General features: G+C 45.6%; 1 protein-coding gene and 1 non-coding gene across 11 annotated transcripts in view; one reads left to right on the top strand and one right to left on the bottom strand.

Annotated features, from left to right (window-relative positions):
- Positions 1-4,592: 4,592 nt before the first annotated feature.
- On the bottom strand, positions 4,593-4,692 carry LOC125342263. Its single transcript, XR_007209199.1, has one exon. It is a non-coding gene; the product is annotated as a small nucleolar RNA U13 (small nucleolar RNA).
- Positions 4,693-8,682: 3,990 nt separating this feature from the next.
- The window catches only part of Fam193b (family with sequence similarity 193 member B), a 36,258-nt gene continuing 18,436 nt past the window's right edge, over positions 8,683-26,504 (top strand). For 2 of the 10 annotated variants that reach the window (XM_048333961.1, XM_048333960.1), the window contains exons 1-2: positions 8,695-8,760; positions 25,829-26,071. In XM_048333961.1, coding sequence (XP_048189918.1) covers positions 8,698-8,760; positions 25,829-26,071 — 306 coding nt within the window. In that variant the 5' untranslated portion in view covers positions 8,695-8,697. Of the gene's footprint in view, positions 8,761-9,318; positions 9,949-14,554; positions 15,684-24,539; positions 24,630-25,828; positions 26,072-26,504 lie in introns of those variants that run through there. The other 8 variants (XM_048333966.1, XM_048333963.1, XM_048333965.1 and 5 more) reach the window with 8 other exon arrangements.

Below are 26,504 nucleotides of genomic sequence, written 5' to 3'. Positions count from 1 at the left end.
CCCATTCATGGTTACCAGTGTTTCCTTTTGGCAGGACCAATCAATGTTGGCTAATCAGGCCTCGTTTTTTTGCACTGGTTCTTTTGGAGATAGTCTTCCTTCTCTCTCTGACACTTGGCAATCCTCTTATTTTTCTGGTTCTCAGGGTAGCTGGGGTGACACCACACCCAGATGCTTCTATTGGGATAGATTTTTCTGCCCAGGCTGGCCTCAAAATAAGATCCTCCCAATCTCAATCTCCCAAGTAGCTAGGATTACATGTGAGCCACCACCAACACTGGGCAGCAGACAGTTTAAGACCAAACAAAACCCTCTAATAACCGTGTGGCACAGATTCAAAGAGCCAAGGCTTTCTTTTACCATTTAATTGTTCCCCAAATCCATACACTTGTAAATCTATTCTCCCAAGAAGGCCACAGACGTCAGCATGTACTACTCCACTCTCAGATCGCCACCATAGCAGTTTGTTTCTGACTGAGGTCCAGTGCCCCAGTAGCCCCATTCAAAACATTTTGGATGTCGACATATGGTCTAATATCGACATTACATTTAAAGCCCTAGGCGAACTTTCTTGGGCGTGGCCATGTGGCTACTGTATATGTTCTTGATACATTGTATATTGTATATATGTCTACCTGACCTAGAGAAGAGATAGAAAAACAGGGTGTAAGATATCACAAGAAATGTACACACTGCCCTACTATGTAACTGTACCCTTTTTGCACAACACCTTGTCAAAAAATTTGTGTTCAATTAATAAATAAATAAATAAATTTCTACCAAAAAAAAAAAAACATTTTGGAGCTTGAGGTAGTCAATCTAGACTTGGACAACTCAGCATATGCATAGAATCAGGAGGAGTCTGGGTCTGCCTGTCTTCACTTTCCTGAATTTAATTCAAATTGGAGTGTGTTTTGGCAATTCATGGGAATTCATGCTTTATGGTTTTTGATCATAAAGAAAGGAGACTTAGGAGCTGGGAATGTGGCCTAATGATAGAGTGCTTGCCTCGCATACATGAAGCCCTGGGTTTGAGTCCTCAGCACCATATATATAGAAAAAAGCCAGAAGTGGCGCTGTGGCTCAAGTGGTAGAGTACTAGCCTTGAGCAAAAAGAAGCCAAGGACAGTGCTCAGGCCCTGCATCCAATCCCCAGGACTGGCAAAAAAGAAAGAAAGAAAGAAAGAAAGAAGACTTAGAGGTTGGAGGTATGGCTCAGATGGTAGAGCACTAACCAATGAGCAAAAGAGCAGGTACTGAGTTTGAGTACTGGTTCTGGACCTACAAAAAAAGAAAGAAAAGAAGAAAGGAGATGGAGGCCTTTTCTTCTTCCTCCACCGCCTCCTCCTCCTTCTCTCCTCCTCCTCCTCCACCTCCTCCTCCTCCTCCTCCTCCAACAACAACTTCTTCTTCTTCTTCTTCTTCTTCTTCTTCTTCTTCTTCTTCTTCTTCTTCTTCATTTTTGATCCTCTTTGTTTTCATTTGGCCCTAAGATGGGAAGTTTAATAGAAATGTCTTATTTTGGCCTTCAACCGGAAAATTTTTCCTTTTTTTTGGCCAGTCCTGGGCCTTGGACTCAGGGCCTGAGCACCATCCCTAGCTTCTTCTTGCTCAAGGCTAGCACTCTGCCACCTGAGCCACAGCGCCCCTTCTGGCCGTTTTACATATATGTGGTGCTGGGGAATCGAACCAAGAGCTTCATGTGTAGGAGGCAAGCACTCTTGCCACTAGGCCATATTCCCAGCCCTCCTTCCCTTTTTTTATTTTGTGCTGGTCCTGGGGTTTGAACTCAGGGATTCAGCACTACCTTTGAGCTTTTGTGCTCAAGGCTAGCACTCTACCTCTTTGAGCCACAGCTCCATTCTAGTTTCTGAGTGGTTGGTTGGAGATGAGAGTCTCACAGGGATTCTGGTTGGGCTGACTTTGAACGGTGATCTTCAGCTGTCAGCCTCCTGAGTAGCTAGGATTACAGGCATGAGCCACTGGTGCCTGGCTTCAACCCTTTTACTTTTTATAAAATAAAATAAGCATTGAAAAATTTTATTTCATCATCCCTTTAGTTTGTAGTTATTTGGTTTCTAAGTGACTTGTTTATTTATTTATTGCTAGTATTGAACCTTGAGCCTTGAGCTCTCTAAAGCAACCTGGTTCTTTTTTTTTTTTTCCCCAATCCTGGGGCTTGAACTCAGGGCTTGGGCGTTGTCCTTGAGCTTCTTTTGCTCAAGGCTAGCACTCTACCACTTGAGCCACAGTGCCACTTCTGGTTTTCTGGTGGTTAGTTGGAGATAAGAATCTCACAGCCTTTCCTGCCCAGGCTGGCTTTGGACCATGATCCTCCTCAGCCTCCTCAGTAGCTAGGATGACAGGCGTGAGCCACCAGCACCTGGCTTTCTAAACTTTTACTATTGAGAGATTGATTTAAATACAGGTATAATAAGTAATGCAGGAAAAAAGGAAAGAAAGAATGCAGAGAGGCCAGGCATTGGTGGCTCACTCCTGTCATCCTAGCTACTCAGAAGTTTGAGACCAGCCCAGCCATGAGATGATGATGATGGTGATGATGGTGGTGGTGGTGATGATGATGATTAGTGGTGATCGTGAGGGTTGAACTCAGGGCCAAGGCCCTGTCTCTGAGCCTCCTTGTGCTCAAGGCTAGCATTCTACCACTTGAGTCACAGTGCCACTTCTGGCTTTTGAATGGTTAATTGGAGATAAGAGACCCACAGGGACTTTTCTGCCGGGGCTGGCCTTGAATTGGGATCCTCAGATCTCAGCCTCCTGAATAGCTAGGATTACAGGTGTGAACCAGAGGCACCTAGCTGAAAGTAGAGTTGTGGCTCAGGTGCAGTATTGGCAAGAAAAACAGCAAAGAGGACTGGGAATGTGGCTTAGCAGTAGAGTGCTTGCCTAGCATGCATGAAGCCCTGGGTTCGATTCCTCAGCATCACATACTCAGAAAAAGCTGGAAGTGGCACTATGGCTCAAGTGGTAGAGTGTTAGCCTTGAGCAAAAGAAGGGCAGAGACAGTGCTCAGGCCCTGAGTTCAAGTCCCAGGACTGGCAAAAAGGAAGAGGAGGAGGAAGAGGAGGAGGAGGAGGAGGAGGAGGAGGAGGGAGGAGGAGGAGGAGGGAGGAGGAGGAAACAAAGAGGAGATACTACAGGGGCTGGGGATATAGCCTAGTGGCAAGAGTGCCTGCCTCGGATACACGAGGCCCTAGGTTCGATTCCCCAGCACCACATATACAGAAAACGGCCAGAAGCGGCGCTGTGGCTCAAGTGGCAGAGTGCTAGCCTTGAGCAGGAAGAAGCCAGGGACAGTGCTCAGGCCCTGAGTCCAAGGCCCAGGACTGGCCAAAAAAAAAAAAAAAAGGAGATACTACAGAGATCCAGGGTTCCCATTGCCAGGTATTCCCCAATGATAAGATCCTCAGATTGATACATCCTCAGATTGATACAATGTAGACAGACTGTTTCCAATCATCAAGAATACATATGTTGTTCTTTTGTAGCCATGCCTGCTTTCTTATGCCCCACCTCAATGCCCCACCTCTATGCACCCCCTCTTAACTCCAGGCAGCCTTCCGTGTTCTCCTTTCCAAGTGTTGTCCTTTCAACCATGTTGCATAAATGGAAAAGCTATAATATGTAACCTTAAGGATTAGGGTTTTTTCCCCATCCAGTAGATCTTTAGATTTATTCTGGGTGTTTCTTGCATCAATAGTTGGTTTTTGCTGTTGTTTGGTTTTTGTTTTGTTTTGTTTCATTTGTTAGTTGCTGGTCCTGAGGCTTGAACTCAGGGTCTGGGAGCTGTTTTGGGATGGGGTCGGGGGTGTTCAAGACTGCTGTTCTGGGCTGGGAATGTGGCTCAAGTGGTACAGTTCTAGCCTTGAGCAAAAAGAAGCCAGGGACAGTGCCCAGGCCATGAGTTCAAACCCCAGGACTGGCAAAGAAAAAAAAATAGGCTACTGTTCTACCAATTGAGCCACAGCTCAGATCTCAGCCTCCTAAGTAGCTAGAATTACAGGCTTAAACCACCAGCCTCCTGCTAACAGTTCCTTTTTCTTTTTTTGTAGTTGTTGTTGTTGTTAATGGTAAGTAGCAACTTTGTACAAAGTGCATAGAAGTGTAATTTTGTAACAGCAACTAGTAAAGGGTATGAGGCCAGAGCTATTAAAGGAGCAATTTTTGTTGTTGTTATTAGAGATATAAAGTGTAACAATTTCTAATTACAGTGTGATAACTTTAGAATGTTAAATGTAATTCTCATGGTAACCAGAGGAAATAGCTGATAAATACACAGAAAAGGAAATGAGGAAGCCATTTAAAGCTTTCACAATAATAGTAATAATAATAATAAAAACTAAGCCTGTTGGCTCATATCTAAGGTTGTAGCTACTTAGGAGGCTGAGATTTGAGAATAGATCTCCTCAGATGTCAGCCTCCTGAATAGCTCAGTATATAGGCATGACCTACCAGCACCTGGTCAGTTGTCTTTTTAACACTACAATTAAATATCTGAGGAATAACTACACAAACATTATGAAATGATAACCTCTATAAAACACCTGAATAGCAAAAATAATTTTTTTTCATGTCAGACGGGTAATGTTCCCATAACACGGTTGAGAGGGAGGCATATATCACGCAAGTGTGTGAGAACCCAGTCATCACACTTATGAACTGGAAAAGGATCAATAAAATTATTTTTTATAAAAAGTAATTAAACAAGCAGGCACTGGTGGCTCACTCCTGTAATCCTGCTAACTCAGGAAGCTGAGATCTCAGGATCACAATTCAAAGCCAGCCTAGGCAGAAATGTCTGTGAGACTCTTACCTCCAATTAACCACCAAAGCGGCTCAAAGCGGTAGCCTTGAGTAAAAAAGCTCAGGGACAGTGCGCAGGGCCTGAGTTCAAAGCCCCATGACCAACAAAAATAAATAAAATATATACAGATAAGTACAAACATTTGTATTTCTATGAATTATTAAACACAGGCTCCACTTGTGTAACCAACACCAGATGTCCTAAATTTGTTTAATAGAGCCACTGTCCCAACATCTATTTTTAGATCTAATATCAGTTATTTGAAACCCAGTTGTATCTTGTCACCTTTGGCATAATTAGAATATCTCCTCCCTGGTTGCTGGTGATACAGTTTGCTTATTCCCCATCCCTCTGATCCAAACTGCAATATCTCCCATGATAAAAGCTGCCAGTCAGTTCTCTCATAGCTTGCAGCTGTCTTGGTAGGAATAAACAGAACACAGGGTCAGATAAGAGCCATGAAGGCATCTGCCAGAATAAACAAGTTCCTGAGAAGGACAACTGGTCAGGACATGGGCACTTGGTATAAAGTCTTGTGCCAAGATATGGCAGTATCCCATGAAAGACACACTGTAGATGCCTCTCCTGACTTCCTTCAGGGTGAGGCTCAAATTACTGCCACTCTGCAGAGGGTGAGCTCCATACCAAATGAGAGGAAAGCCTGACACCACATCAAAAGAGTGTGGTAGGAGCTGAGTGCTGGTGGCTTATGCCTGTAATCCCAGCTACTCAAGGGGCTGAGATCTGAGGATTGTGGTTTGAAGCCAACCTGGGCAGACAAAACCAAGAAAGTTTATGCCCAATTCATCACCAAAATGCTAGAAAATGAGCTGTGGCTCAAGTGTTGGAGTGCAAACTTTGAGTGATAACGCTAAGGAAGAGCCTTGATTTTAAGTCCTTTCATTACAGGCCCTAAGCATTTGCTATTTTTGTCCATTTAGAGGATTCTTGTGGGAATCTGACCACTGGTACATGGAATAGTGCAGAACATAGTGAAGTGTGTATGAACATCTGAAATAAATACAGCAATTGAAAGCTGGGAGCTGGTGGCTTATGCCTATAATCATAACTACTCAGGAAGCTTATATGTGAGGGCCTTGGTTCAAAGCCATCCTCAGCAGGAAAATCTATGAGACACTTATCTCCAATTAACCAGAAAAAAGCTGGAAGTGGAGCTGTACCTCAAATAGTAAAGGGCCAGCCTTGAGTGGAAAGCTGAGTATCTAGACTCTGAGTCAATCTCAAAAAAAGCAAACAAGAAAAAAAGAACGAAAACAAACAAACAAACAGCTGGGTACTGGTGGCACACACCTGTAATCCTAGTTACTCAGGAAGCTGAGATCTGAGGATGGTAGGTCAAAGCCAGCAGGGCTGGAAAGTCTGTGAGACTCATCTCCAATGAACCACCAGAAAACCAGTTTGGCGCTGTGGATCAAAGTGGTAGAGCACTAACCTTGAGCAAAAGAGCTTAGGGACAGCGATCAGACTCTGAGTTCAAGCCCTACGATCCACAAAAACAGAAAAGACAAGAAAAAAAGAACAAAAAGAATGGGCTGGGGATATAGCCTAGTGGCAAGAGTGCCTGCCTCGGATACACGAGGCCCTAGGTTCGATTCCCCAGCACCACATATACAGAAAACGGCCAGAAGCGGCGCTGTGGCTCAAGTGGCAGAGTGCTAGCCTTGAGCGGGAAGAAGCCAGGGACAGTGCTCAGGCCCTGAGTCCAAGGCCCACGACTGGCCAAAAAAAAAAAAAAAAAAAAAGAATGAATGTTAAAAAAAATTCACGATAACTTTTTAGGAACATAGAGAAAATTGACATATGACACAGACGCTCAATTTCATTTGTACATGTTTCACAGAACTATTGGTTCACAAAGACAAATATATTGAGCACCTCAACAACAGCAATAGCAGAAACAACAACAACACAGAGTTGTTTACGGTAGTTTATAGAACTATAACTACAATTCAGGACCAAGGACAGCAACTTCCTCTCAACTCATGTCATGACTTTTGACTTTGGTCTGCAATCTAGTGAAGAACTTCCAGGTGAAATCCTAACCCTCAAAAATGAATGGAAGCTTGTTTTAAACAACCATTCTAAAGTCGCTCTCTCTATATCTATATCTATATATGTATATATATCTTGATGTATTAAGAGTGTGACAGGGTCTTGCTGTATAGCCCAAATTTGCAATCCTCCTGCCTCAGCCTCCTGAGTGCTAGGGTTATAGGAATGCAGCACCACACTTGGCTCCATGCCAGGCCAAAGCTTTTGACTTGTGAATATGTGAATCTGTCCTTGCTGCTTTAATAGAAATCATTTCCAGGGCTGGACATATGGCTCAAGTCCTTGCCTACCAAGTGTGAGGCCCTAAATTGAGACACTTAAACCACCCCCCAAAAATCATTTCCACTGATGGACTTGTTTTTTTTTTTTTTTTTTTTACAATTTTAATGGGTTTATTCTGCTATTTTGCATACACATATATAATGTACTCGCTTTTTTCTTTGAGGGTCTCACTGGGTGGCCTCTTAAATCCTGGGATCAAATAATCCACCTGCTTCAGTCTCTCGAGTATCTGGGACTATGGGTATGTGCCACTATATCTGTTTGCTTGTTTGTTTCCTAGTACTGGAGCTGAAGTGGGAGGTACAGCTCAAGTGGTAGAGCTGCTAGTCTTGAGTGAAACGGCTGAGAGCTTGACCCCTGTAAAATCTTTTTTATGTGTTTGTACATGCGTGTGTACTAGGGCTTGAACTCAGGCCCTGGGTGCGGTCCCTTAGCTTTTTTATTGTTTTATTTTATTTTTGCTTCAGGCTGCTGCTCTACCACTTTGACTACAGCTCCACTTCCAACTTTTTGCTGGCTAATTGGAAATAAGAGTCTCGTGTGGTCTTCCTACCCACGCTGGCTTTGAACCTCCATCCTCAGATCTCAGCCTCCTGAATAGCTAGGGTTACAGGCATGAGCCACGGGCACCGGCTATTACTGTCATTATTATCTCTTTTAATGTCTTTTGTGTACCTGTCAAAATCCTCTCCTGCACATGAATCATTTTTGGAAACACTAACGTAGTCCGTGCCTCGGATACCACCGGGTCACCCAAACTGGATTGCATTATGGATGTGTCAACCTTTACCACCAGACCGACCCCTGGCACCCAGAAGATCCCTTGCTGACTTTCGCCTCGGGCCGCTGGAGGACGTCGAGCCTCCTTTCCCGGCCCTTCTGCCTCCATGACCTTTCTCACTACTGGGTTGCACAAAGAGATGGGTCCCTACCTGCTTCCAGGTTGCTACTGGGAGGTGCTAGGGGTTGTGTCAAAGTACTCTAGCGGAAAGAGACTCACTCACCCGGTTCACAGGCTTTTATTAAGCTCCTAGGACCGCGGCCACAGCATTCCACACGCTCCTCTGGGAGGTCGCAGCCCTTCCAGACCCAGGAGTGTCGGGTAGGGCGTCTCCCCACCGAGCTGGCGCCCTCCCCACACCCAGGACTCTCAGGGAAATGCCCTCATGAAAAATGGCGCCGACAGCTTCCGAGGCTAGTGCGTCGGCGCGGACTCCGCGTGCCCTTTGACCTGCTGGCAGCGGGCAGAGGGGCGCCGGGCGCCGCCATATTGGCTGTTGTCCTGTAAGGGGAGCGGCGGCGGCGGCAGCGGCGGCGGCGCGAGTGAAGCGAGTGAAGCGGGACCGGGAGCGGCGAGTGCGGTCGGCGGCATGACTCGGAGGCGGAGTAGGCCTAGCGGCGGGGCGAGCCGGCGCGAGAGGGCGCGGACCGCGGGGCTGCAAAAGCCCCAGGCGCCCGAACCCCAGCCGCCGCCGAGCTTGGACGCGGGCGCGGGCGCTGGGCCCCCCGAGGCGCCGATGGAGCCGGATCGCGACGGGCCCCGGGAGGAGGACGAGCTCAAGCCGGCGCCCGGCACGCAGGTAGGAGTGAGCGAGGCAGCTCCGCCAGCCCGGGCGCCCTCCCATCCCTGGAGCGGGGCGGGGCTGGGCAGGGATCGTCCAGTTCGGCCCGGGACGGAGCTGGAGCCCCAGAGGCCGGGACCGAGGCCTTCACCCCGGCCGGCGGGCGGAGGCCGGAGCTCCCTCCACGTCCGAGGCTAGCCCACCTCCCCGACGCCAGGCCGGGGAGTCCGGATGCCAGGCTGGGGGAGCCCGGAGCGCCCTCCACGTCCGAGGCTCCCCGATGCCAGGCTGGGGATGCCCGGAGCGCCCTCCACCCCCGAGATAGCCCACCTCCCCGATTACAGGCAGGGGCAAAAGCCCATCGCGGCTGGCCATCCACCCAATGGGACTGGGCTTTGGTTCTGGGGCCACGGCTCAGATCCCTACCTTCCGCCTTGTTTGGACCCCATCTGGTACCCCACCCACAGAGGCACAGAAGCCTCCAGTTCTCTCCAGCCCCCGGGAGCCGCTTGCCCCCCCACCTCCCCGTGCTGCCATGTCCCAGGCGTTTGTCTCCTGGGACTTAGTCCTCTCCCAGCCACGCAGAGCAGTTGGAGCTGACAGGCAGCTCCCTCCCATTCCCTCCCCCCACCCCCCAAAAAAGAAACAACCCTGTTTGTTAGGGGTCCTCCACGGAGAAGGAAACTCAGACAAACTTGCTCTAAATTTTCCCTGTCCACTCTCGACCCACAAGGCGCCTCCCTTCCCCCCTCATTCCCCCAGATCCCTGGTTTGGCGAATCCTGCTGTGAGTGAGCAGTAGAATTCTAGAAAGCTTCCAGCTTGCCACCTGGAAGAAGGTCACTTTCTTTTGAGCGAAAGGAAATCTTAGGAGGTACCCCTGCCAGTGTTCGCTGAGAGGCGGGGGTGGCACGAGCCACAGTTGCTCTGGGAGGGTTGTGGCCCCCCCGGGGTTGGGTGGCTCGCCCTAAGATTACTCTGACAAAAGAGTTTTGAGTTGGTTTTTTGGCTGAGCCTGCCCAGGAAGGCAGGCCCCTGCAGGAGTCTTGGAGGGTCGGAGGCAGCGCCCGGATGAGGATGAGGCGTGGCGGAAGATGCGTTTGGCTCTGCAGACACTGCAACGGGCAGCAGGGGACTCTGGGAGGCTGGTGCAGCCTGAAGGCATGGCTCTTGACAGCCTTCTAGTAGAATCTCTGGAATTGTGCATGTGAGTGGGGATGCTATTTGGGGTGTCATTCCCGGAAAGCCTTTCCTGACCTCCCCCAAGTTGGGCCTGGTACCCCCTCTGTGCCCACAGCCCTCTGTGCTTCCCTACAGTAGCTCCCCCCCTCTTTCTGTGATGAAATGTCATGTTGATCTGTGTGTTCCCCTGCACTGGACTGTGAACTGCACAGGGACCCAGACTGTGTCGCCTAGCGGGTCCTCCACACTTAGCCAGATTGAGCTGAGCTAAGTAGGTGTAAGAGAATGAGTCAGGCCACTTTTGGTGCTGATCTCCTTTGTGTTTCAGAGGACAATACATTTTTTTTTAATTAATGAAAATGTTACTGCTTGTGTCAGTAGACCTACCTTCACCCCTACCTCCCATCCTATAGGCTGACAGTAATTCTAGAAGTGACTCTCTAGGCTGACCCTCATCCCTGTCAGGTCTGGCTTCCTCCTCCCTCCCCAATCTACTTGGATCTCCCCTGGGAGCACTATTTTTGCGTGTGTATGTGCCAGTCCTGGGGCTTGAACTCAGGACCTGGGCTCTATCCATGAGCTGCTTTTGCTCAAGGCTAGCACTCTACCACTTGAGCCCCAGTACCACTTCCAGCTTTTTCTGCTTATGTGATACTGAAGAACCAAACTCAGGGCTTCATGCATGCTAGTCAAGCAAATACTGGTCCCCCTGTGGGCACTATAAATCCTACAGGGACAGGAGGTGAAAGGGGAGAAATACAACTATCTGATCTACTATCTCCTTCCCATTCTGACCTTACAATACTTAAGGGTTCCTGTGTGCCAAAAAGCTTCCCTGGTGTCTTCAATTGAATTTTGAGAACACAACTTTCATGAGAGTTACTGCCTTCACTAACTCCTCTGCTCCACAGCTTGACCTACCAATTCATTTATTCACACTAGGCACTTGACATGCCTTACTAGTGCATTCTCTGTTCTCTCTTTCTCTTTTTTTTCTCTCTCTCTCTCTCCCTCCCTCGCCCTCTCCCTCGCTCTCTCCCTCTCCTCCCTCTCTCCCTCAGCACTGGAGTTTGAGCTCAGAGCTTCTGACTTGCTAGGTAGAAGCTCTGCCACTGAGCCATGCCCCCAGTAGACAGGCCTTCTAATCTTCCCACCTTCTCTGTATTTCTCCTATCTATCAGGAATATACCGAGTTAACTATTAAACTCTGAGAGTGCCAGCAGAAACATGGCAGTCACCATCATACCCCTATGCCTGGTGGTTAACAAATGTTCCTGAAAATCTGAAGGATATAAAGCTGGTTAGTCTGCTTTTCAGACGAACAAACAGAAATACTTAGAATACTTATAGTAATTAATATTTTCCCAAGTTATTCCCATTACAGATATGAAACAAAAAAAGACTCATATATTGTGGGAAGTTTGTAACTAGCCACAAAACGAAAACTCTCTTCTAATTATACTCTACTTGTTTGCTGGAGTAGAGACTGGATTTGAGAATCAGGCTTTTGTGCCCTTATAAGAAGTTCCTGGTGACAGAGTAGGGGTTCGTCATTGCTCTGCCAGTGGAGAGGATCTCTTGTTCCCACTGCCAATTGGCTCTTACAGACATAGATCAGATAAAAGAGGTGAAACTTTGTGTCATATGTCTACCTAAAGCAAAAGAGGCGAATGAGACTTTCAGTCTACATTCTTGTTCTGAGATGTTCTGTTTCTGTTTTTATCTTAATGTGTGCCAATATCTTAAAAAGAAAAAAACACAAAAGGTTTGCCACAGATCTATATTTGTGCTTCTTCAGTCTCTAAAGAAGCAGGGCCAGTGGCTCATGCCTGTAATTCTAGCTATTTAGGAGACTGAGATCTGAGGATCGCAGTTCAAAGCCAGCTCAGGCAGGAAAGTCCATGAGACTCTTAACTCCAGTTAACTACAAGAAAACTGGAAGTGGTAGAGTGCCAACCTTGATCTGAAGAGCTCAGGGACAGCACCCAGGCCCAGAGTTTGTCTCACAACCGACATTTAAAAAAAAAAAAAAGAAAGAAAAAAGAACTCTATAAAGATCTGGTGACATTAGGCCTCCATCTCCACAAGGTAATCTCTGAGTAGCAGCTGCCGCTTTTAGATAGAGTGTGCTCCTTATGCCCTGAAGTTTTGGTTTTGTCTAGGCCCATTCCATCATTTGCATCACTTGTACACATTTAAAAGTGGGACCCAAAATCCTAGTTCTAGGCCACGAAACCTTGTGTTTTTGCTAGAACCCCAAATCTCTTTTACTTGAAGAGGAAAAAAAAAAATATAAACTTAATAGCAGTGGAAGGAAGCTCTGGGAACAGTATTGACTGACTTGAATTAAATACCCAGGGCTGCCTTCTGCTCTGTGCCTCTTTCCCTTTTAACCAGCAGCCTTCCAAGAGAACGCAAAGCAACCTGCACAGCATCTTGTACATAGAGAGTCTTCTGAGGTGACCTGAGCCGAGCTGGGTGGCCAGACAAAGCCTTCCCTGCCAGCTCTCCTAAACTGCTTTGCTGGCAAGCCAGGTGTGCACTCTGCCCCAGGAGACTGGCCAGAATGTAAAGGTGGGGAAGCATGAGCTCATCCTATCCCTCCCTAGCTCCTGTTTCTCTCATCTCTTCAGCACCCCCTGGGACTGCCCAGTTTAGTTTAAAGGGACTCTAGAGACCTGTTTCTTTCACTGCTCAGAATAAATCTGTTCCCTTAAGGAACGGGAGCAGATAATCAATCAGTTTCTTTAGTAAAAACTTTTTATTACATTTAATTCACTGGAGCAAGCTTCAAAATCACCTCTGAGCCAGGCCTTTGTTAGGGATGCACAGAGGAACCAGGTGGTCCCTTTCCTCAGGGATCTCTTAGAGTCCCTGCCTACCCAGGTACTACTTCTACTTCCCCAGGCACCACTCTCACACCCAGCAGGAGGAAGTGATTATGAGGGCAGCTCTACTATGGTTCTTTGTGAAGCAGGAGAGATTCACTATGTAAAAAGGCCAAGAGTCCTTGAAGATAAGATTTATGTGTTCAGGGTTTAAAAATTTTAATTTCCTTGTAGTGTCCCAGAGGACAGGCTTAATGTCTGATATTAGATGAATGAATTAGGATCCTAATACTTTTGCCTACTGTGCCTAGAATTTTTGAAAGCAGGGAGTGTTTCAATTAAGTTGTCTTTGAGTTGTGTAATGTGTGTGGTCTTTACATACTTCATACATAGCTGTTAAACAAAATGATCATTGAAAAGCTAGTTTTCTACCACTTTGCTCCTACCTGCCACCCTTACTGGGCCAGGTTGGCAGACATCCATGTATTCATTTAGCCCAGCTATGGCACAGATGCTATGGTGCCCAGTCATCTTCACGCCTGGCACTTATTCTACAGACACTAACTGACCCTTTTTCTGTGCCAGGCCCTGGACTAGCTGTAAGGGCGGAAGTGAATGAGACATGCTTCCTAGCCACAAGGAATTCATGGTCTAACAAATGTGTATGTAGTAATTACAGTGGTGCCAGAAGAAAGCATAGCATCATATCTGAATAAAGGTGTAAATGTTACTTTCTTTGGTTTTTAAATTAGCAGTTAGTTGTACAGGGAGAGTTTCATTGTGACATTTCCACATGTATGCAGTGTATCCTGAGTAGCCTTCTCCCTGTCACTCTCTGCTACTCCCCTTTCTTTAAGCAATCTCAACAGGTTTCATTGTTCTGTCAAATCCTACATTTTGATCAGTAGCTTTTAGATGTGTTTCAGCTTCTTGCTTTGTTTTCTCCTGAAAAATACCAGTGAGTTCAAGCTCATATGACATTAGGTCTCAGCAAGTTCTGTCCATCAAGCACTTAGCACAAGCAGGTGCTTAGTGCTCAGAATGCCAGCACGTTGTAATACAGAGAAGACTGGGTCAGAAAAGGCTTCTCAGAGCCTGGTCTCCAAGGTCGAGCAGTTCTCCTTCAGGAAAGCAAGGTGAGAGGAAGTGGGCTAAGAAAGGAAGCGCTATACAAAGAGCCAGAAACAAGATGGACTCAGTTGGAGAGCAGAAGAAATCAGACTGCAAAGGCTAGCCGGCTCTTGTTCCACCATACCGAGTGGTTGGGTAGTGATGAATCAATGGAAGACTTGAAGTGGGAAGGTGAATGTGATGTGTGTTGGTAAATCCTCTGGTAGCCCGTAAGGAAATAGACTTAGTGGGAAAGGCAGCTGTGATGGCTCCATCTCACAGCACCCTCTCCCCAGTTGACTAATCATCTGATCCCCTGCATTTTGCTGGACCACATCCCAGACCTACAGAACTATGGTTTCCAGGTCTGGAGCCCAGGAATCCCATGTTGTTGGATTACCCTAGGTGACCGAATGTGGCTGGGTCTGCTGAATTGAAGAGGCCTAGGGTTTTGTTCAAAGAATGAGGCTACTGGGCTGGGAATATGGCCTGGTGGCAAGGGTGCTTGCCTCCTACACATGAAGCTCTCAGTTTGATTCCCCAGCACCACATATATGGAAAACGGCCAGAAGGGGCACTGTGGCTCAGGTGGCAGAGTGCTAGCCTTGAGCGGGAAGAAGCCAGGGATTGTGCTCAGGCCCTGAGTCCAAGGCCCAAGACTGGCCAAAAAAAAAAAAGAAAAAGAATGAGGCTACTCAGGGAGGAATTTTTCCATAAGCAGGACTAGGAACAATTTTTGAAAAGTGAGGAGAGGTAGCCAGGAATATCGCTTAGTTATAGAGCACTGTCTAGCACGTGTGAGGTCTCGGTTTTATCCAACCTTTTTCCTCCCTGGACCAAAAAAAATGAAGCCTTCCACCACTTCTCTGGTTGTTGCCTAGTTAATAATATTCAACCACTAACTTTCTATTGCAGGGGGCAGGGAACCTCTCACAAGAGGTCATTGGTACAGATGGGACACACAGGCTTATATGCTTCTCTGAGGCTATTGCCTAGATTGCTAGTTTTCTACAGTCCTTGAATATTATAAATATCCAATGGCCCTGGGCAAAACAAAGGAAAAGTTCCCTATCCCTATCATGCTTACCCGTGTCTATACTTGAATTCAGTGGCTCTTGGGGACCTGGGTCTTGTTCTTGGAAAGTTCACAATATCATCGAGAAGACAAATTTTAAACACTAGAGTATATGTGATAGCAGATATTTTAGGGAAACACAAAAAGCAAACCCAGTTTATTCTGTCTGGATTTATGAGGATGTGAACCTCCAGAACTGAACCTCAAGAGGAGAAAGAGACAAGCCAGCAGGAAAGGAATGTTTAGTGTTCTTTCATGGCAGGATATGCAAAAGCAGAAAAGGACCAACGAAAGGCATGTCCCAGCAAGGGGTCCGAGAGTGTCTGCCCTGCTACCCTCACCCTCCAAACTAAGTGGCTTCCAGCTGAGTAGTGAGAGGAAACTTGCTTTTATTTCCACATATCCCCTCTATTCCCAGTTGGCTCCCTTTTGATTCTCCTCTCCTTGTGACACAAGATCTCTGCTCGGAAAAGTGATATAGGGAACCTAAGGCAGAAAGAAGAGGCTGGAGAAATTGTCAGCCCTGAAGGTTCTTTTTAGGAAATGATAGCCATGTGATATAATGTAGACTTGGGGGTTCTAAGAGGCCTTGAAGGTCACTTGTCTGGTCCTCTGTCCTGTGCTTCAAATGATAAATTTGGTTTGGGCAAGTCTCACTTAGTAAGTTTCCCTGTCATTTCTTCCAGGGCAGAAGAGGAAAGAAACTAACGGGTATTGAGCACCTACTGTGTGCCAGGCCCAGGCCAGGTACTTTATATAATTTATTTCCTTCTGTCCTCACAACTCTGTGAAGTATGGTGTTATTCCCATTTCATAAATTGAGGAACCTGAGGTTCAAAACATTGAGTGATCATTCCAAGATCATACTGAAAATGACAGAACAAGAATTTGAGCTCACAACTGTTTCTCTGAAGTTCATGCTTCTTTTTTTTCCCCTCATGAGAAACCTGTGCTATGGTTATAATAGAAGAGCACAGTTAGCCCAAGGTTCCAAGTAAATGAGCAGCTTGGGCCTTTTTTGTGACTACTTGCACCTAACATGCAGGTTCAATGGATGGGTTAGGTCTGCAGTGGCAGAGGGTCACTAGGGTCAGCCAGCCTCACTGCCCTGTCCTTGACTCAGCTTGTACCGCCACAGAAGATTCTCTGCCAACTGGTCTTAGGCTGTGAAGCAGTTGTCTACTTTCTGAAAGGACCAGGGAGTTTGGGTAGAAGTTTCAGGCCACTGAGGTGTAATTGAGCCCTGAAGAGTTCATGCAGTTCTGGATGTCAGCATTGTTCCCGTGTGAGACTCTTTGCTCTGATCACCTTCTTATAGCTGCAGTGACACAGCCAGGCCTTCTGTCTGGCATGTTGGGAAAGGAGCTGGTTTGGCTGTGTTCTAAAGTATGTCCTTTCTGTGGAGAAGCTGAGACGTGAGCCAGAAGGGCTTTAAGTGTTCATTTACTCAATGAATGCCTGCTATGTGACAGGCCCAAGCCACACCTTGATTCCTGGGAGTATGTAAATGGCCAAGATCTATTCTTCGACCCCAGAGACCTCCCATCCTACCAGGGACTTGGGGACAGACAACGATTACATCTGTACACTGCGTGATAGCGCCCACAGTCCAGCAAAAGCTTCCTTGACCTTTGACTATGGTCTTCAGTGATGATGGTTGGCATGAATGAGGTCAGAGCTGTGAGTACTTGTTGAATGAGGGAATGGGTAGATGAATGGAGGAGTGAGTGGTGATTACTCGCCTGGCGAGTTTTTCTAGGCTGAGGAAAAGAGAATTCGCAAAGAGAATTTTAGTTCGTGCTGTTGTCCTGTGCTTCAGTGGTGACAGGGAGGCTCTTGGAGTTCAGAGCCTCAAGAAGAGAATGCTCTCTTGGGTCATTTCAGAATAGAATTTGGAACCTATTGCAGGGCAGGTGGTTGGATACAGCATGTGTCTTGGGGAAATCCAGTGCAAACACACAAGCTCTTGGGACTGGAAGGAACCCCTGTGAGGAATGAGGCTAGGTTGAGTGTTGGAAATTTCATCCAAGGTAGTCCTTGGCATCTGCCTGGTCTGGTGACCAGGAATATTCCCCAACATGTGCCAAATTGTGGACAGAAAGGCCAAGGTGGAAAATTGAGTCACACTCAAAGACCTGTACAGATCTGGTGCAAACTATCATTATGAATAGCCACTGTGTTCTCATGGGCACCCACTGTGTGACTGGCTGGCACTCCTAGAGGCTCTACATCAGCGATCTCCAAAATGTTTGAGGCCCAAGACAGTCCCCAAATTATTAAGAACCTCAAAGTTTTTGTTTCTGTTGATTGAATCTACTGATTTTTTTTTTTTTTTTTTTTTGCCAGTCCTGGGCCTTGGACTCAGGGCCTGAGCACTGTCCCTGGCTTCTTTTTGCTCAAGGCTAGCACTCTACCACTTGAGCCACAGCGCCACTTCTGGCCGTTTTCTGCATATGTGGTGCTGGGGAATCATATATACGAGGCAAACACTCTTGCCACTAGGCCATATTCCCAGCCCCGAATCTACTGATTTTTACCAAACTAAGTATTAAAATTGAGAAAGTATAAGTTCATTTACGGCAACACAGACTAGAAGGTAACAGTGATAGAGCAATTGCTTAGTATGCAACAGGCTCTGTGTTCAGTTTCAGGAAGGAAGTATGGATGGAAGAGAAGAAAAACACATCATGTGTTAGTATAAAAGTTTTATTTATTCATTTATTTTTGTGTTGGTTCTTGGGCTTGAACTCAGGGCCTGGTCATTGCCTCTGAGTTTTTGTGCTCAAAGCTAGTGCTCTACCCCTTTGAGTCACAGAGCTATTTCAAACTTTTTGTTTGTTTTGTTTTGTATTTTTTTGCCAGTCCTAGGGCTTGAACTCAGGGCCTGAGCACTGTCCCTGGCTTCTTTTTGCTCAAGGCTAGCACTCTACCACTTGAGCCACAGCGCCACTTCTGGCTTTTTCTATATATGTATTGCTGAGGAATTGAACCCAAGGTTTCATGTATACAAGGTAAATACTTTACCACTAGCCCATATTCCCAGCCCTATTTCCAACTTTTTGGTAGTTGGAAATAAGCATATCATAAACTTTCTTGCTCAAGCTGGCAGCCTTTGAGTAGTTAGGATTACAGGTATGAGCCACCAATGCTCAGCAAAAGTTTTGTTAAAATTTTTTTCCGGGCTAGGAATAGTGGTAGAGTGCTTTCCTTGTATACATGAAGCCCTGGGTTCAATTCCTCAGCACCACATAAATAGAAAAGGCCAGAAGTGGCGCTGTCGCTCAAGAGGTAGAGTGCTAACCTTGAGGAAAAAGAAGCCAGGGACAGTGCTCAGGCCCTGAGCCCAAGCCCCAGGACTAGCCAAAAAACAAAACAAAACAAAACTTTTTTTTAGTTTTGCAAGCTGCTTTCATAAAATTAACCTGAATTCTCATCTGCTTCTGTAGTCAGTGGTTACAATATGTTTTGGTAGAAGTACATAAAAGCAATCCAGCCTCACACAGATTTGTAGTTGGAAAAGCAGGAAGCATTTTAATGAGTGTAGATATTCTTCCCAAAATAGGACTTGAGAACATCATTGATGAAGTCTTCATTCTTACATTAAAATCCATTGTCCATCTAGCCCTTTGAGTGGATCTTTTGCCAATGTATAATTCTGTTACATTTTTCTTTGGTCGTTTGGAAAATAGATTCTCCTAAATATTTTCCTTCTACACTTATAAATACCAAAGTTTAGTATTTACAGTCAAGTTCATGGTGATGGATACAATTTTTCCAAATTCTAACCTTTTTTCTGGAAAGCTTGATTTTTGCATTAGTCACAAATAATCTCAGTTGTTTGCTTGAAGTGACTGACTTACTGTGTCCTTTTGTTCATTTTTGGGAATATCTGCCACTACCTAGTATTCAGTGCCCTGAATAATAACTCATTCGTTTCAGTAAAAATGGTGCCACTACCTAGTATTCAGTACCCTGAATAACAACTCAGTCATTCCTTCCAGTAAAAATGGTGCTTGGTTTAAAAAAAAAAAAAAAGAGGTGACTTTCCTTTTAATGTTGTAATTTACCCAGAAAGAATTGGATTGCCCTCACTTCATGCTTCTCAGGCTGAGGTAAAAAAAAATCTTGGGCCTGGTCACATAAAGAAGAAAAGACACTGGTTTTCTAGTTTCTGTGCTTGTCCTGGGGCTTGAACTCAGGACCTGGGTGCTGTCCCTGAGCTTATTTTTGCTGAAGGCTAGACTTCTCACTTGAGCCACAGCTCTACTTTTGGCTTTTTTGGTAGTTAACTGGAGATCAGTGTTTCATGGACTTTCCTGCCTGGGCTGGCTACGAAGCATGATCCACAGATGTTGGCCTCCTGAGTAGAGGATTATAAGCATGAATCACCAGTGCCCAGCTGATCCACTGATTTTATTTTATTTTTGCCAGTCCTAGGGTTTGTTTTTTTGGTTTTTTTTTCTTTCTTTTTTTTTTTTTGGCCAGTCCTGGGCCTTGAACTCAGGGCCTGAGCACTGTCCCTGGCTTCTTTTTGTTCAAGGCTAGCACTCTGCCACTTGAGCCACAGCGCCACTTCTAGCCGTTTTCTGTGTATGTGGTGCTGAGGAATCAAACCCAGAACTTCATGCATGCTAGGCAAGCCACATTCCTAGCCCCCATACACTGTTTTTGGCTACAAACTGTAGTGTCCTGAATCCAAGCAACTTCAATTTGGACTTCACCTGGCTCCTTGGCTACTTTTGGGGATGAGCATGCCACTACTTGGATCCTCTGCTGATATTGCCACTCTTCTTTGAAGATGCTGGCTGCATCTTCAATATCTTGGAATCTTTTTGAGCAGATCCCAAATCAACATAACCCCTAGAACTTTTTTCTCTTCTTTCTCCATCTTTTGCTTAAGACTAAACCTGTGACTTCAGAGGTTCTGAAACTTAATCTGAAGTGAGCAGGCACAATTTGTTGTTGCCTATGGCTGCTGGGCATAAGAATAAGAATCAGTTCTGTCAGCCTTTGAGATGAAGAAAAAAATTGCTGAATGTTCTCACTTATTTGATGAACATTTACTGACTGTGTTCTTTGTGTGTGAATACTCTGCCAGGTGTTCAGAAATACAGCAGAGAACAATGAGTTGAAAGCCTGGGTTGACTAACTCTTCAATGCATGAGAGCCCATAATTGTCAGAGATTGGAAAATGGCAAGACATTGCAGTTAGGAGTTGGAGGTGGGGCTCTGCTGGTGGAGCACTAGCCAGTGAGTGAAAGCAGCAGGTATGAAGTTTGAGTTCTGGTCTTGGACCAGAAAAGAAAAGAGATTGCAGTAATAGAGAACTCTGATCCTGGAGTCTCTTTCTTCCAAGCCACAAATCTGGAGGAACAGTGCTTTACCAACTAAATATAGCATCACCAGGGCTTAGTATTCTCACCACCCTCTGGCAATTAAGCAAAGATGAAAATGTCAGAAAGAAAACCAGGTGTGGTGCTGTGTAATCCCAGCATTCAGGAGGCTGAGACAGAAGGATTGCAACTTTGACACCAGCTTGGGCTACTGAGACTCAATCTAAAAAAAGGGTGGGGGGGGGCGGGAGAAAAGCAAAGCAAAGGATGAAGCACGGGCTATGGTGCACACACTGAGAATCCCAGCTGCTTAGAAGGCAGATATAGAACCAAGATTTGAGGGCAGCTCAGCCAAAAGTTAATGAGACCCTGTCAAAAATAACCAGGCTGGGCACTGGTGGTTCATGCCTGTAATTCTAGCTACTCAGGAGGCTGAGATCTGAGGATTGTGGAGGCAGGAAAGCCTCCAATTAACCATCAGAAAACTGGAAGTAGAATTGTGGCTTAAAGTGGTAGAGCCTTGAGAAAAAGAGTTTAGGGATAGTACCCACAACCTACAAAAGCCGCATGCTGGGTTCTGATGGCTTACTTGTGTGGCTGAGATCTGGGGATCAAGGTTCAGAGTTCAAAGTTCAAAGTCAGTCCAGTCAAACAAGAGAGACTTGTATCTCCAAGTAATCAGGAAAAAGTCAAGTGGAGGCATGCCTCAGTGGGAGAGTGCTTGCTGTGAGTGAAAAAGCCTAAGTTCAAGCCACAGTACCAGCACACACACAGCCAGACACGTTTGTTTGTTTTTTAAAGTATGTCTATAATTCCAGCTACTCAGGAGGTAGAGGTAGGAGGATCTTGGTCTGAGGCCAGACCTAGCAAAAGTGCTAGACCCTTATCTGGGAAACAAACTAAAAACAAAAATGTTTGAAGATGTGGTTCAACTATGTCCTAAGTTCAATCACCAGTACCAACAACAGAAAAGCCAGAATGCTGGTTGCTCATGCCTATAATCCTAGCTACTCAGGAGGCTGGGACCTAAGGGTCATGGTTAAAAGTCAGCATGAGCAGGAAAGTTTGTGAGACTCCCATCTCCAATTAACTACCAAAAAGCTAAAAGTGGAGCTGTGGCTCAAGTGGTAGAGCATTAGCTTTGAGAAAAAAAAACAAAACAAAAAACACCTCCAAGCCTTAAGTTCAAGGCGCAGGACTGTTAGTTAGGAAGGAAGGAATGAATGAAGGAAGGGAGAAAAGAGGAGAGCATGGAAGAGGGAGGGACGGGAAAAAGGTAGGGGAAAGATAGACGAGGGAGAAAAGTTTCCTGCTATACAGCACATTGAATCTGGAGGAAGCATCAAGATCTAGGGGTTAAGATATAAGTTTTAAGGGTGCTTCCTGAATGAGCATGAAAAAAAGAGTTATGTTTAAAACTCAAAGAAGATAGTGGATAAGCCCATGTCCAGTGTAGATTTGTTATGGGTGTAGCAGCCCATCAGGCCTAGATAAGAGATTGATCACCTTCTCCCAGATGTATTAAGCTTGAGAGCTTTGTCTCTATTGTCACTAGTCCTCTGGGCAACTTTGTGCAGTGGAGATAGTACTACTGCTTCACTTACAGCTTAAGTTGCTTTGTAAGTCTTACTCTCTCTACCCTGGAAAATAGGTGTACTATAAAGTGATTTTCATTGGGTAGCACATCACTTATTTTGTGTACCAGTTTGGCTCATTATTTCCATTAACTGAAGGATATTGCATCATCCCTAAAGAATGTAGCCGTCCCCTTTTCCACTATAGCAATTGGAACCATGCAGGGGCAAGTACAGTGGGGAGATGAGGGTTTTTCTCCATAAGGAGCAGTAATTTCAAGTACACCAAGCTGTCTCTACCCTCCATGTTGCCATGGGGGCATCCCAAATCCACTTTAGCGACCATATGCCCAGCTGAGCCTGTGCCTGAGCCAGGCTTTGTGCTTCCTAGAGGATCCAGACTGGAATAAGACCTGGTGCCTGTGCCTAGTAGAAGGAACAGAAGAATAGATAAATAATTGAGATGGAAGGTACAAATGCTGTGACCAAGGCCCAGTGTGCTTGGTGAATATAGGAGAGTGAAGGTGAATTGGAACAGAGTCTCTCTAGGAATGCCTAGAGAAGTCTTTGTTTATGCTGGGCCTTTAGCCCCATTCAGCTGAGGTATGGAAGTAGAGAATACAACCATTTGACTTCATGGAATTGAGGGCAAAGATTGAGGTATCCAACAAGTCACCATGCATTCATTACCTGTGAAAGATTCTTGTGTTCTTATAAAACACTGATCATTTATTGTTTCCCTTTGTTCCTGTTCATGTTAATTAGTGTCATGCCAACCAAAATATTATATGCCTAGCACTGGATTGATGCTTTATTGAATTTAACTTGACCCTACAAATTAGGACTTGATCCATTTTATAGATGAGTAAACAGGGTAAGTCAAACTTGACTGGTACCATACAAATGATAAATTACAGTAGCCTAGGATAAATAGAACCTGGCCAGTACCATTCAGTTTTAAATGGTGGTAGCCCAGAGTTAATATCCAAGCCAAGTGTACCCGAGTGCTTCCCAAGTACTTTCATACTAAGTACAATCACATTGGTCAGACACTTACTAATTGTATGTTTGTTTGTGTGTGTGTGTACATGTACGTGTACATGCGTGCATGCACTGTTCCTGGGGCTTGAACTCAGGGCCTGGGCACTGTTCTTGAGCTTTTGTGCTCAAGGCCAGTGCTCTACCACTTTGAGCTACAGCATAATTTCCAGATTTTTGATAGTTAATTGGAGGTAATCATTTTGTGGACCTTCTTGCTCTGGTTGGCTCTGAACTCAATCCTCAGGTCTCAGCCTCCTGAGTAGCTAGGTGTGAGCCACTGATCGCCTGGCTTGTATGTTTTCTTTATCTTTTGCCAGTCCTGGGGCTTGCACTTAGGGCCTGAGCACTGTCCCTGGCTTCTTTTTGCTCAAGGCAAGCACTCTACTACTTGAGCCACAGCGCTACTTCTGGCTTTTTCTGTTTAGGTAGTGCTGAGGAATCAAAACCAGGGCTTCATGCATGCTAGGCAAGCACTCTACCACTGAGCCACATTCCCAGCCCATATATTTGTTTTTAAAAGAAAACAAAAGCAGTTTTGTACAATGCTTTATGCATTATTCAATTCAATACGTGTGTATATATATATATATAAAATATCATTCATGCAAGATATTCATCCTATGTAATGACTTGAGAACCCAAGAAACACACAACTATTGTGGTAAAATTTGTATCTTTGAGTTTGCCTTAATAGTGTTACTCTCATAGTTGGAAAGAGACTTTTAGTGGCCTCCCGTCCTCCATTGAGAGCCAATATCGCACTTTACAGCTATGGAAAATTTCCTGAATACAGTTCTGGAAAAGGCCTCCTTTGCTTTCGTGACTGTGAACACCATCTTTGTCTGCCTCCTACCCTTCTGTGAGATGCTCGCCACAGTGGCTTCCTCTTGCACTTTATATGAACTGCCTTGTTTAATAAGACATTCCCTTGGCAGGACCTGTATCTGTGGTACTCTTGTTCAAATACTGAGTACTACCCCAAAATCTTTTATTATATTCATAGTTACACTATTGAGTTTCTTTTTTCTTTTTGTTTAGGAACTGGGGAGACCCAGATCAATGTCATTGTAACATTGGAGATTCAAGGATAGCCTGATGCCAGCTCTCTGTGGAGTTGATTTCACAAAGCAGATGATGGCACCTGCTACAAACATATATTACCCAGTGAGGGTTAACTTGGGAAGATTACAGGAGTTGGCTGTTGCAGAACAGACTGCCCAAGGAACTAGTGGCTTAAAACCATTTGCTATTCCTTGAGAATGCTGCCTGATCTGGGCAGGCCTTTTTTTTTTTTTTTTTTTTTTAAATCTCAGCTGGGCCCCCTCAGATATCTCTGATCAGCTGGCCAATTAGCCCGCCTGGCCATGCCTTCATGGCATGGCAGAGGCACAAGAGTGAGCAAGCCCAGCTATGCGAGGAAACAAGGGAAATGTATACACTGTTTTCAAGCTTATGCCTGCAGCACATCTACTAAAATTCTGTTGGCCAAAGAGTGATAAGATCATGCGCAGGGCCAGTGGGAGGGGACTACAGAATTGTAGGAGAAGCCAGTAATTAGGGGGCATTAAATACAAATATGATTAGTTTCCCAGTCAGGACCCCTCAGTCTAAAAGAAAGCCTTCAGACTTATATTTCTGGGTTTTATTTGTCCTAGGAGGGAAATAAACAGAACAAGTACTGACAGCATGCACAGGGCTAGGCACTTCACCTGCTTTTGCAGCAACCCTCACAACAGCTCTGCAAGGTAGGTAGGTACCTCCATCAAAGTTAAATAACTTGCTCAAGGTCATCTGGCTGGTAGTGGTCAAGCAGAGATTAGAATTCATGACTACACCATTCCTACTGCCTCTGAAGAGCCTGGTGCACCTTTCCACCAATTTTCAATTGAATTGATGTGTATATATGTATATATGTAAATATGTAATATAGAAAAATCCAGAACTGGTGCTGTGGCTCAAGTGGTAGAGTGCTAGCCTTGAGCAAAAAGAAGCCAGGGACAGTGCTCAGACCCTGAGTTCAAGCCCCAGAACTGGCTAAAAACTAAAATTAAAAAAAAATATATATATATATATATAGAGAGAGAGAGAGAGAGAGTGCGTGTGCGTATGTTGGGTGGCTCATACCTGTATTCCTAGCTGGTCAGATGGCTGAGATCTGAGAATTGTGGTTCAAAGCAGTTCAAAGATTGCAGGGGCAGGAAAGTCCATGAGTTGAAGCAGTTTGAAGCTTGCAGGGGCAGGAAAGTCCATGAGAGTCTTATCTACAACAAACCACTTAGGAGAACAAAAAACAAAAAAACTAGAAGTGGTGCTGTGGCTCAAGTGGTAGAGTGCTAGTGTTGAGCAAAAGAAGTTAGGAGACAGTGCCAAGGCCCTGAGTCAAGCCCTACAGGGAGGGGGAAATAAATAAATACACACACACATACTCTCTCTCTCTCTCTCTCTTATTATTTCTCTGAGCTTCTTCTAAACATTTCTGTAATTTTACAGGAACTATGCAGCTCTCTATAAAACCCACACATTCTCCAAAACTCTCCATTGACTCAGGCATCCTTTCCTCCCACAGGGGCTTGACCTTTCCAAGACATGCCAGACAGGAAAGAGCCATCTTGTCTTTTTCCTTTGAGGCCTGGGGATATGTGTGCATTAGGATATCTGAGCATGAGCTTTGGAGTCAGACTCAATAAGGTTCAGCCACTCGCCAGCTCTGTAACCTTGAGCAACTCATTTAACATTTTGAAATCTTTCTTCATCTAAAGATAAAGAAAAATGGAAGTAAGAACACCTTGTTTTGCAGAGCTGTTACAAGGACTCAAACTAAATTGTGTTTATAAAGTGCCTAACCTAGTGCCTGGCACATAATAAGTGTTCCTAACACCATTGGCATTTCTCTAAGGAGAACCTTTTCCCCCCCTGGGAAACCCCGTGTCTGTCTGTTGAACAGGTTCCCCCCACCTCCAGCCAGTCTGTGCAGACTTGCTGCCTGCTGTGTCATCGAGAACGAAAAGGCTGGGAAGAAGGGCCTTCACAAAACGGACTGGTGTTGCAAGGTGAAAAGCTGCCCCCTGATTTCATGCCAAAGCTCGTCAAGAACCTCCTAGGCGAGATGCCTCTGTGGGTCTGCCAGAGTTGCCGGAAGAGCATGGAAGAAGATGAAAGGCAGACAGGTCGAGAACATGCCGTGGCGGTAGGTAACCGCTGGTGAGGGGTCCCTCCGTGCACGGCTGCGTGGACCCAGCTTTTGCAGCTTTGGTTCCAATGAGGGGAAGAAGAAACCCCTCAGCACAAGATGGGGCCCTCCTCGTAGGTACCCATAGACTGCCATCCTGCCCCCCTGTGACCTGGCCACCTGCAAGTCTGTGACTGTTTGAAAGGCAACCAGTATCAGCCAGAGAGCAAAGGTGAAGAGTTGGAAATGTACTCCAGTCAGAAGGCATCTAATAGCTGGGAGCTCGGAAGTCTGCCGTCCCATGAATTGTGGCGAGGCCCTCATTCCCCTGCAGAGACTCTTGCCAAGGACTGTTTTGTTTATTTAGTGCCCAACCTAGGCACTGTCCCTTCACTCTTTTGCTTAAGGTTGGCACTCCTTATCACTTGAACCACAGTGCCACTTTTGGCTT

The sequence above is a fragment of the Perognathus longimembris genome, chromosome 25 (assembly GCF_023159225.1).
Source record: "Perognathus longimembris pacificus isolate PPM17 chromosome 25, ASM2315922v1, whole genome shotgun sequence".
NCBI lineage: Eukaryota > Metazoa > Chordata > Mammalia > Rodentia > Heteromyidae > Perognathus > Perognathus longimembris.
Note: the sequence above shows the minus strand (reverse complement) of the source record. Positions and strands in the feature narration are given on the sequence as shown.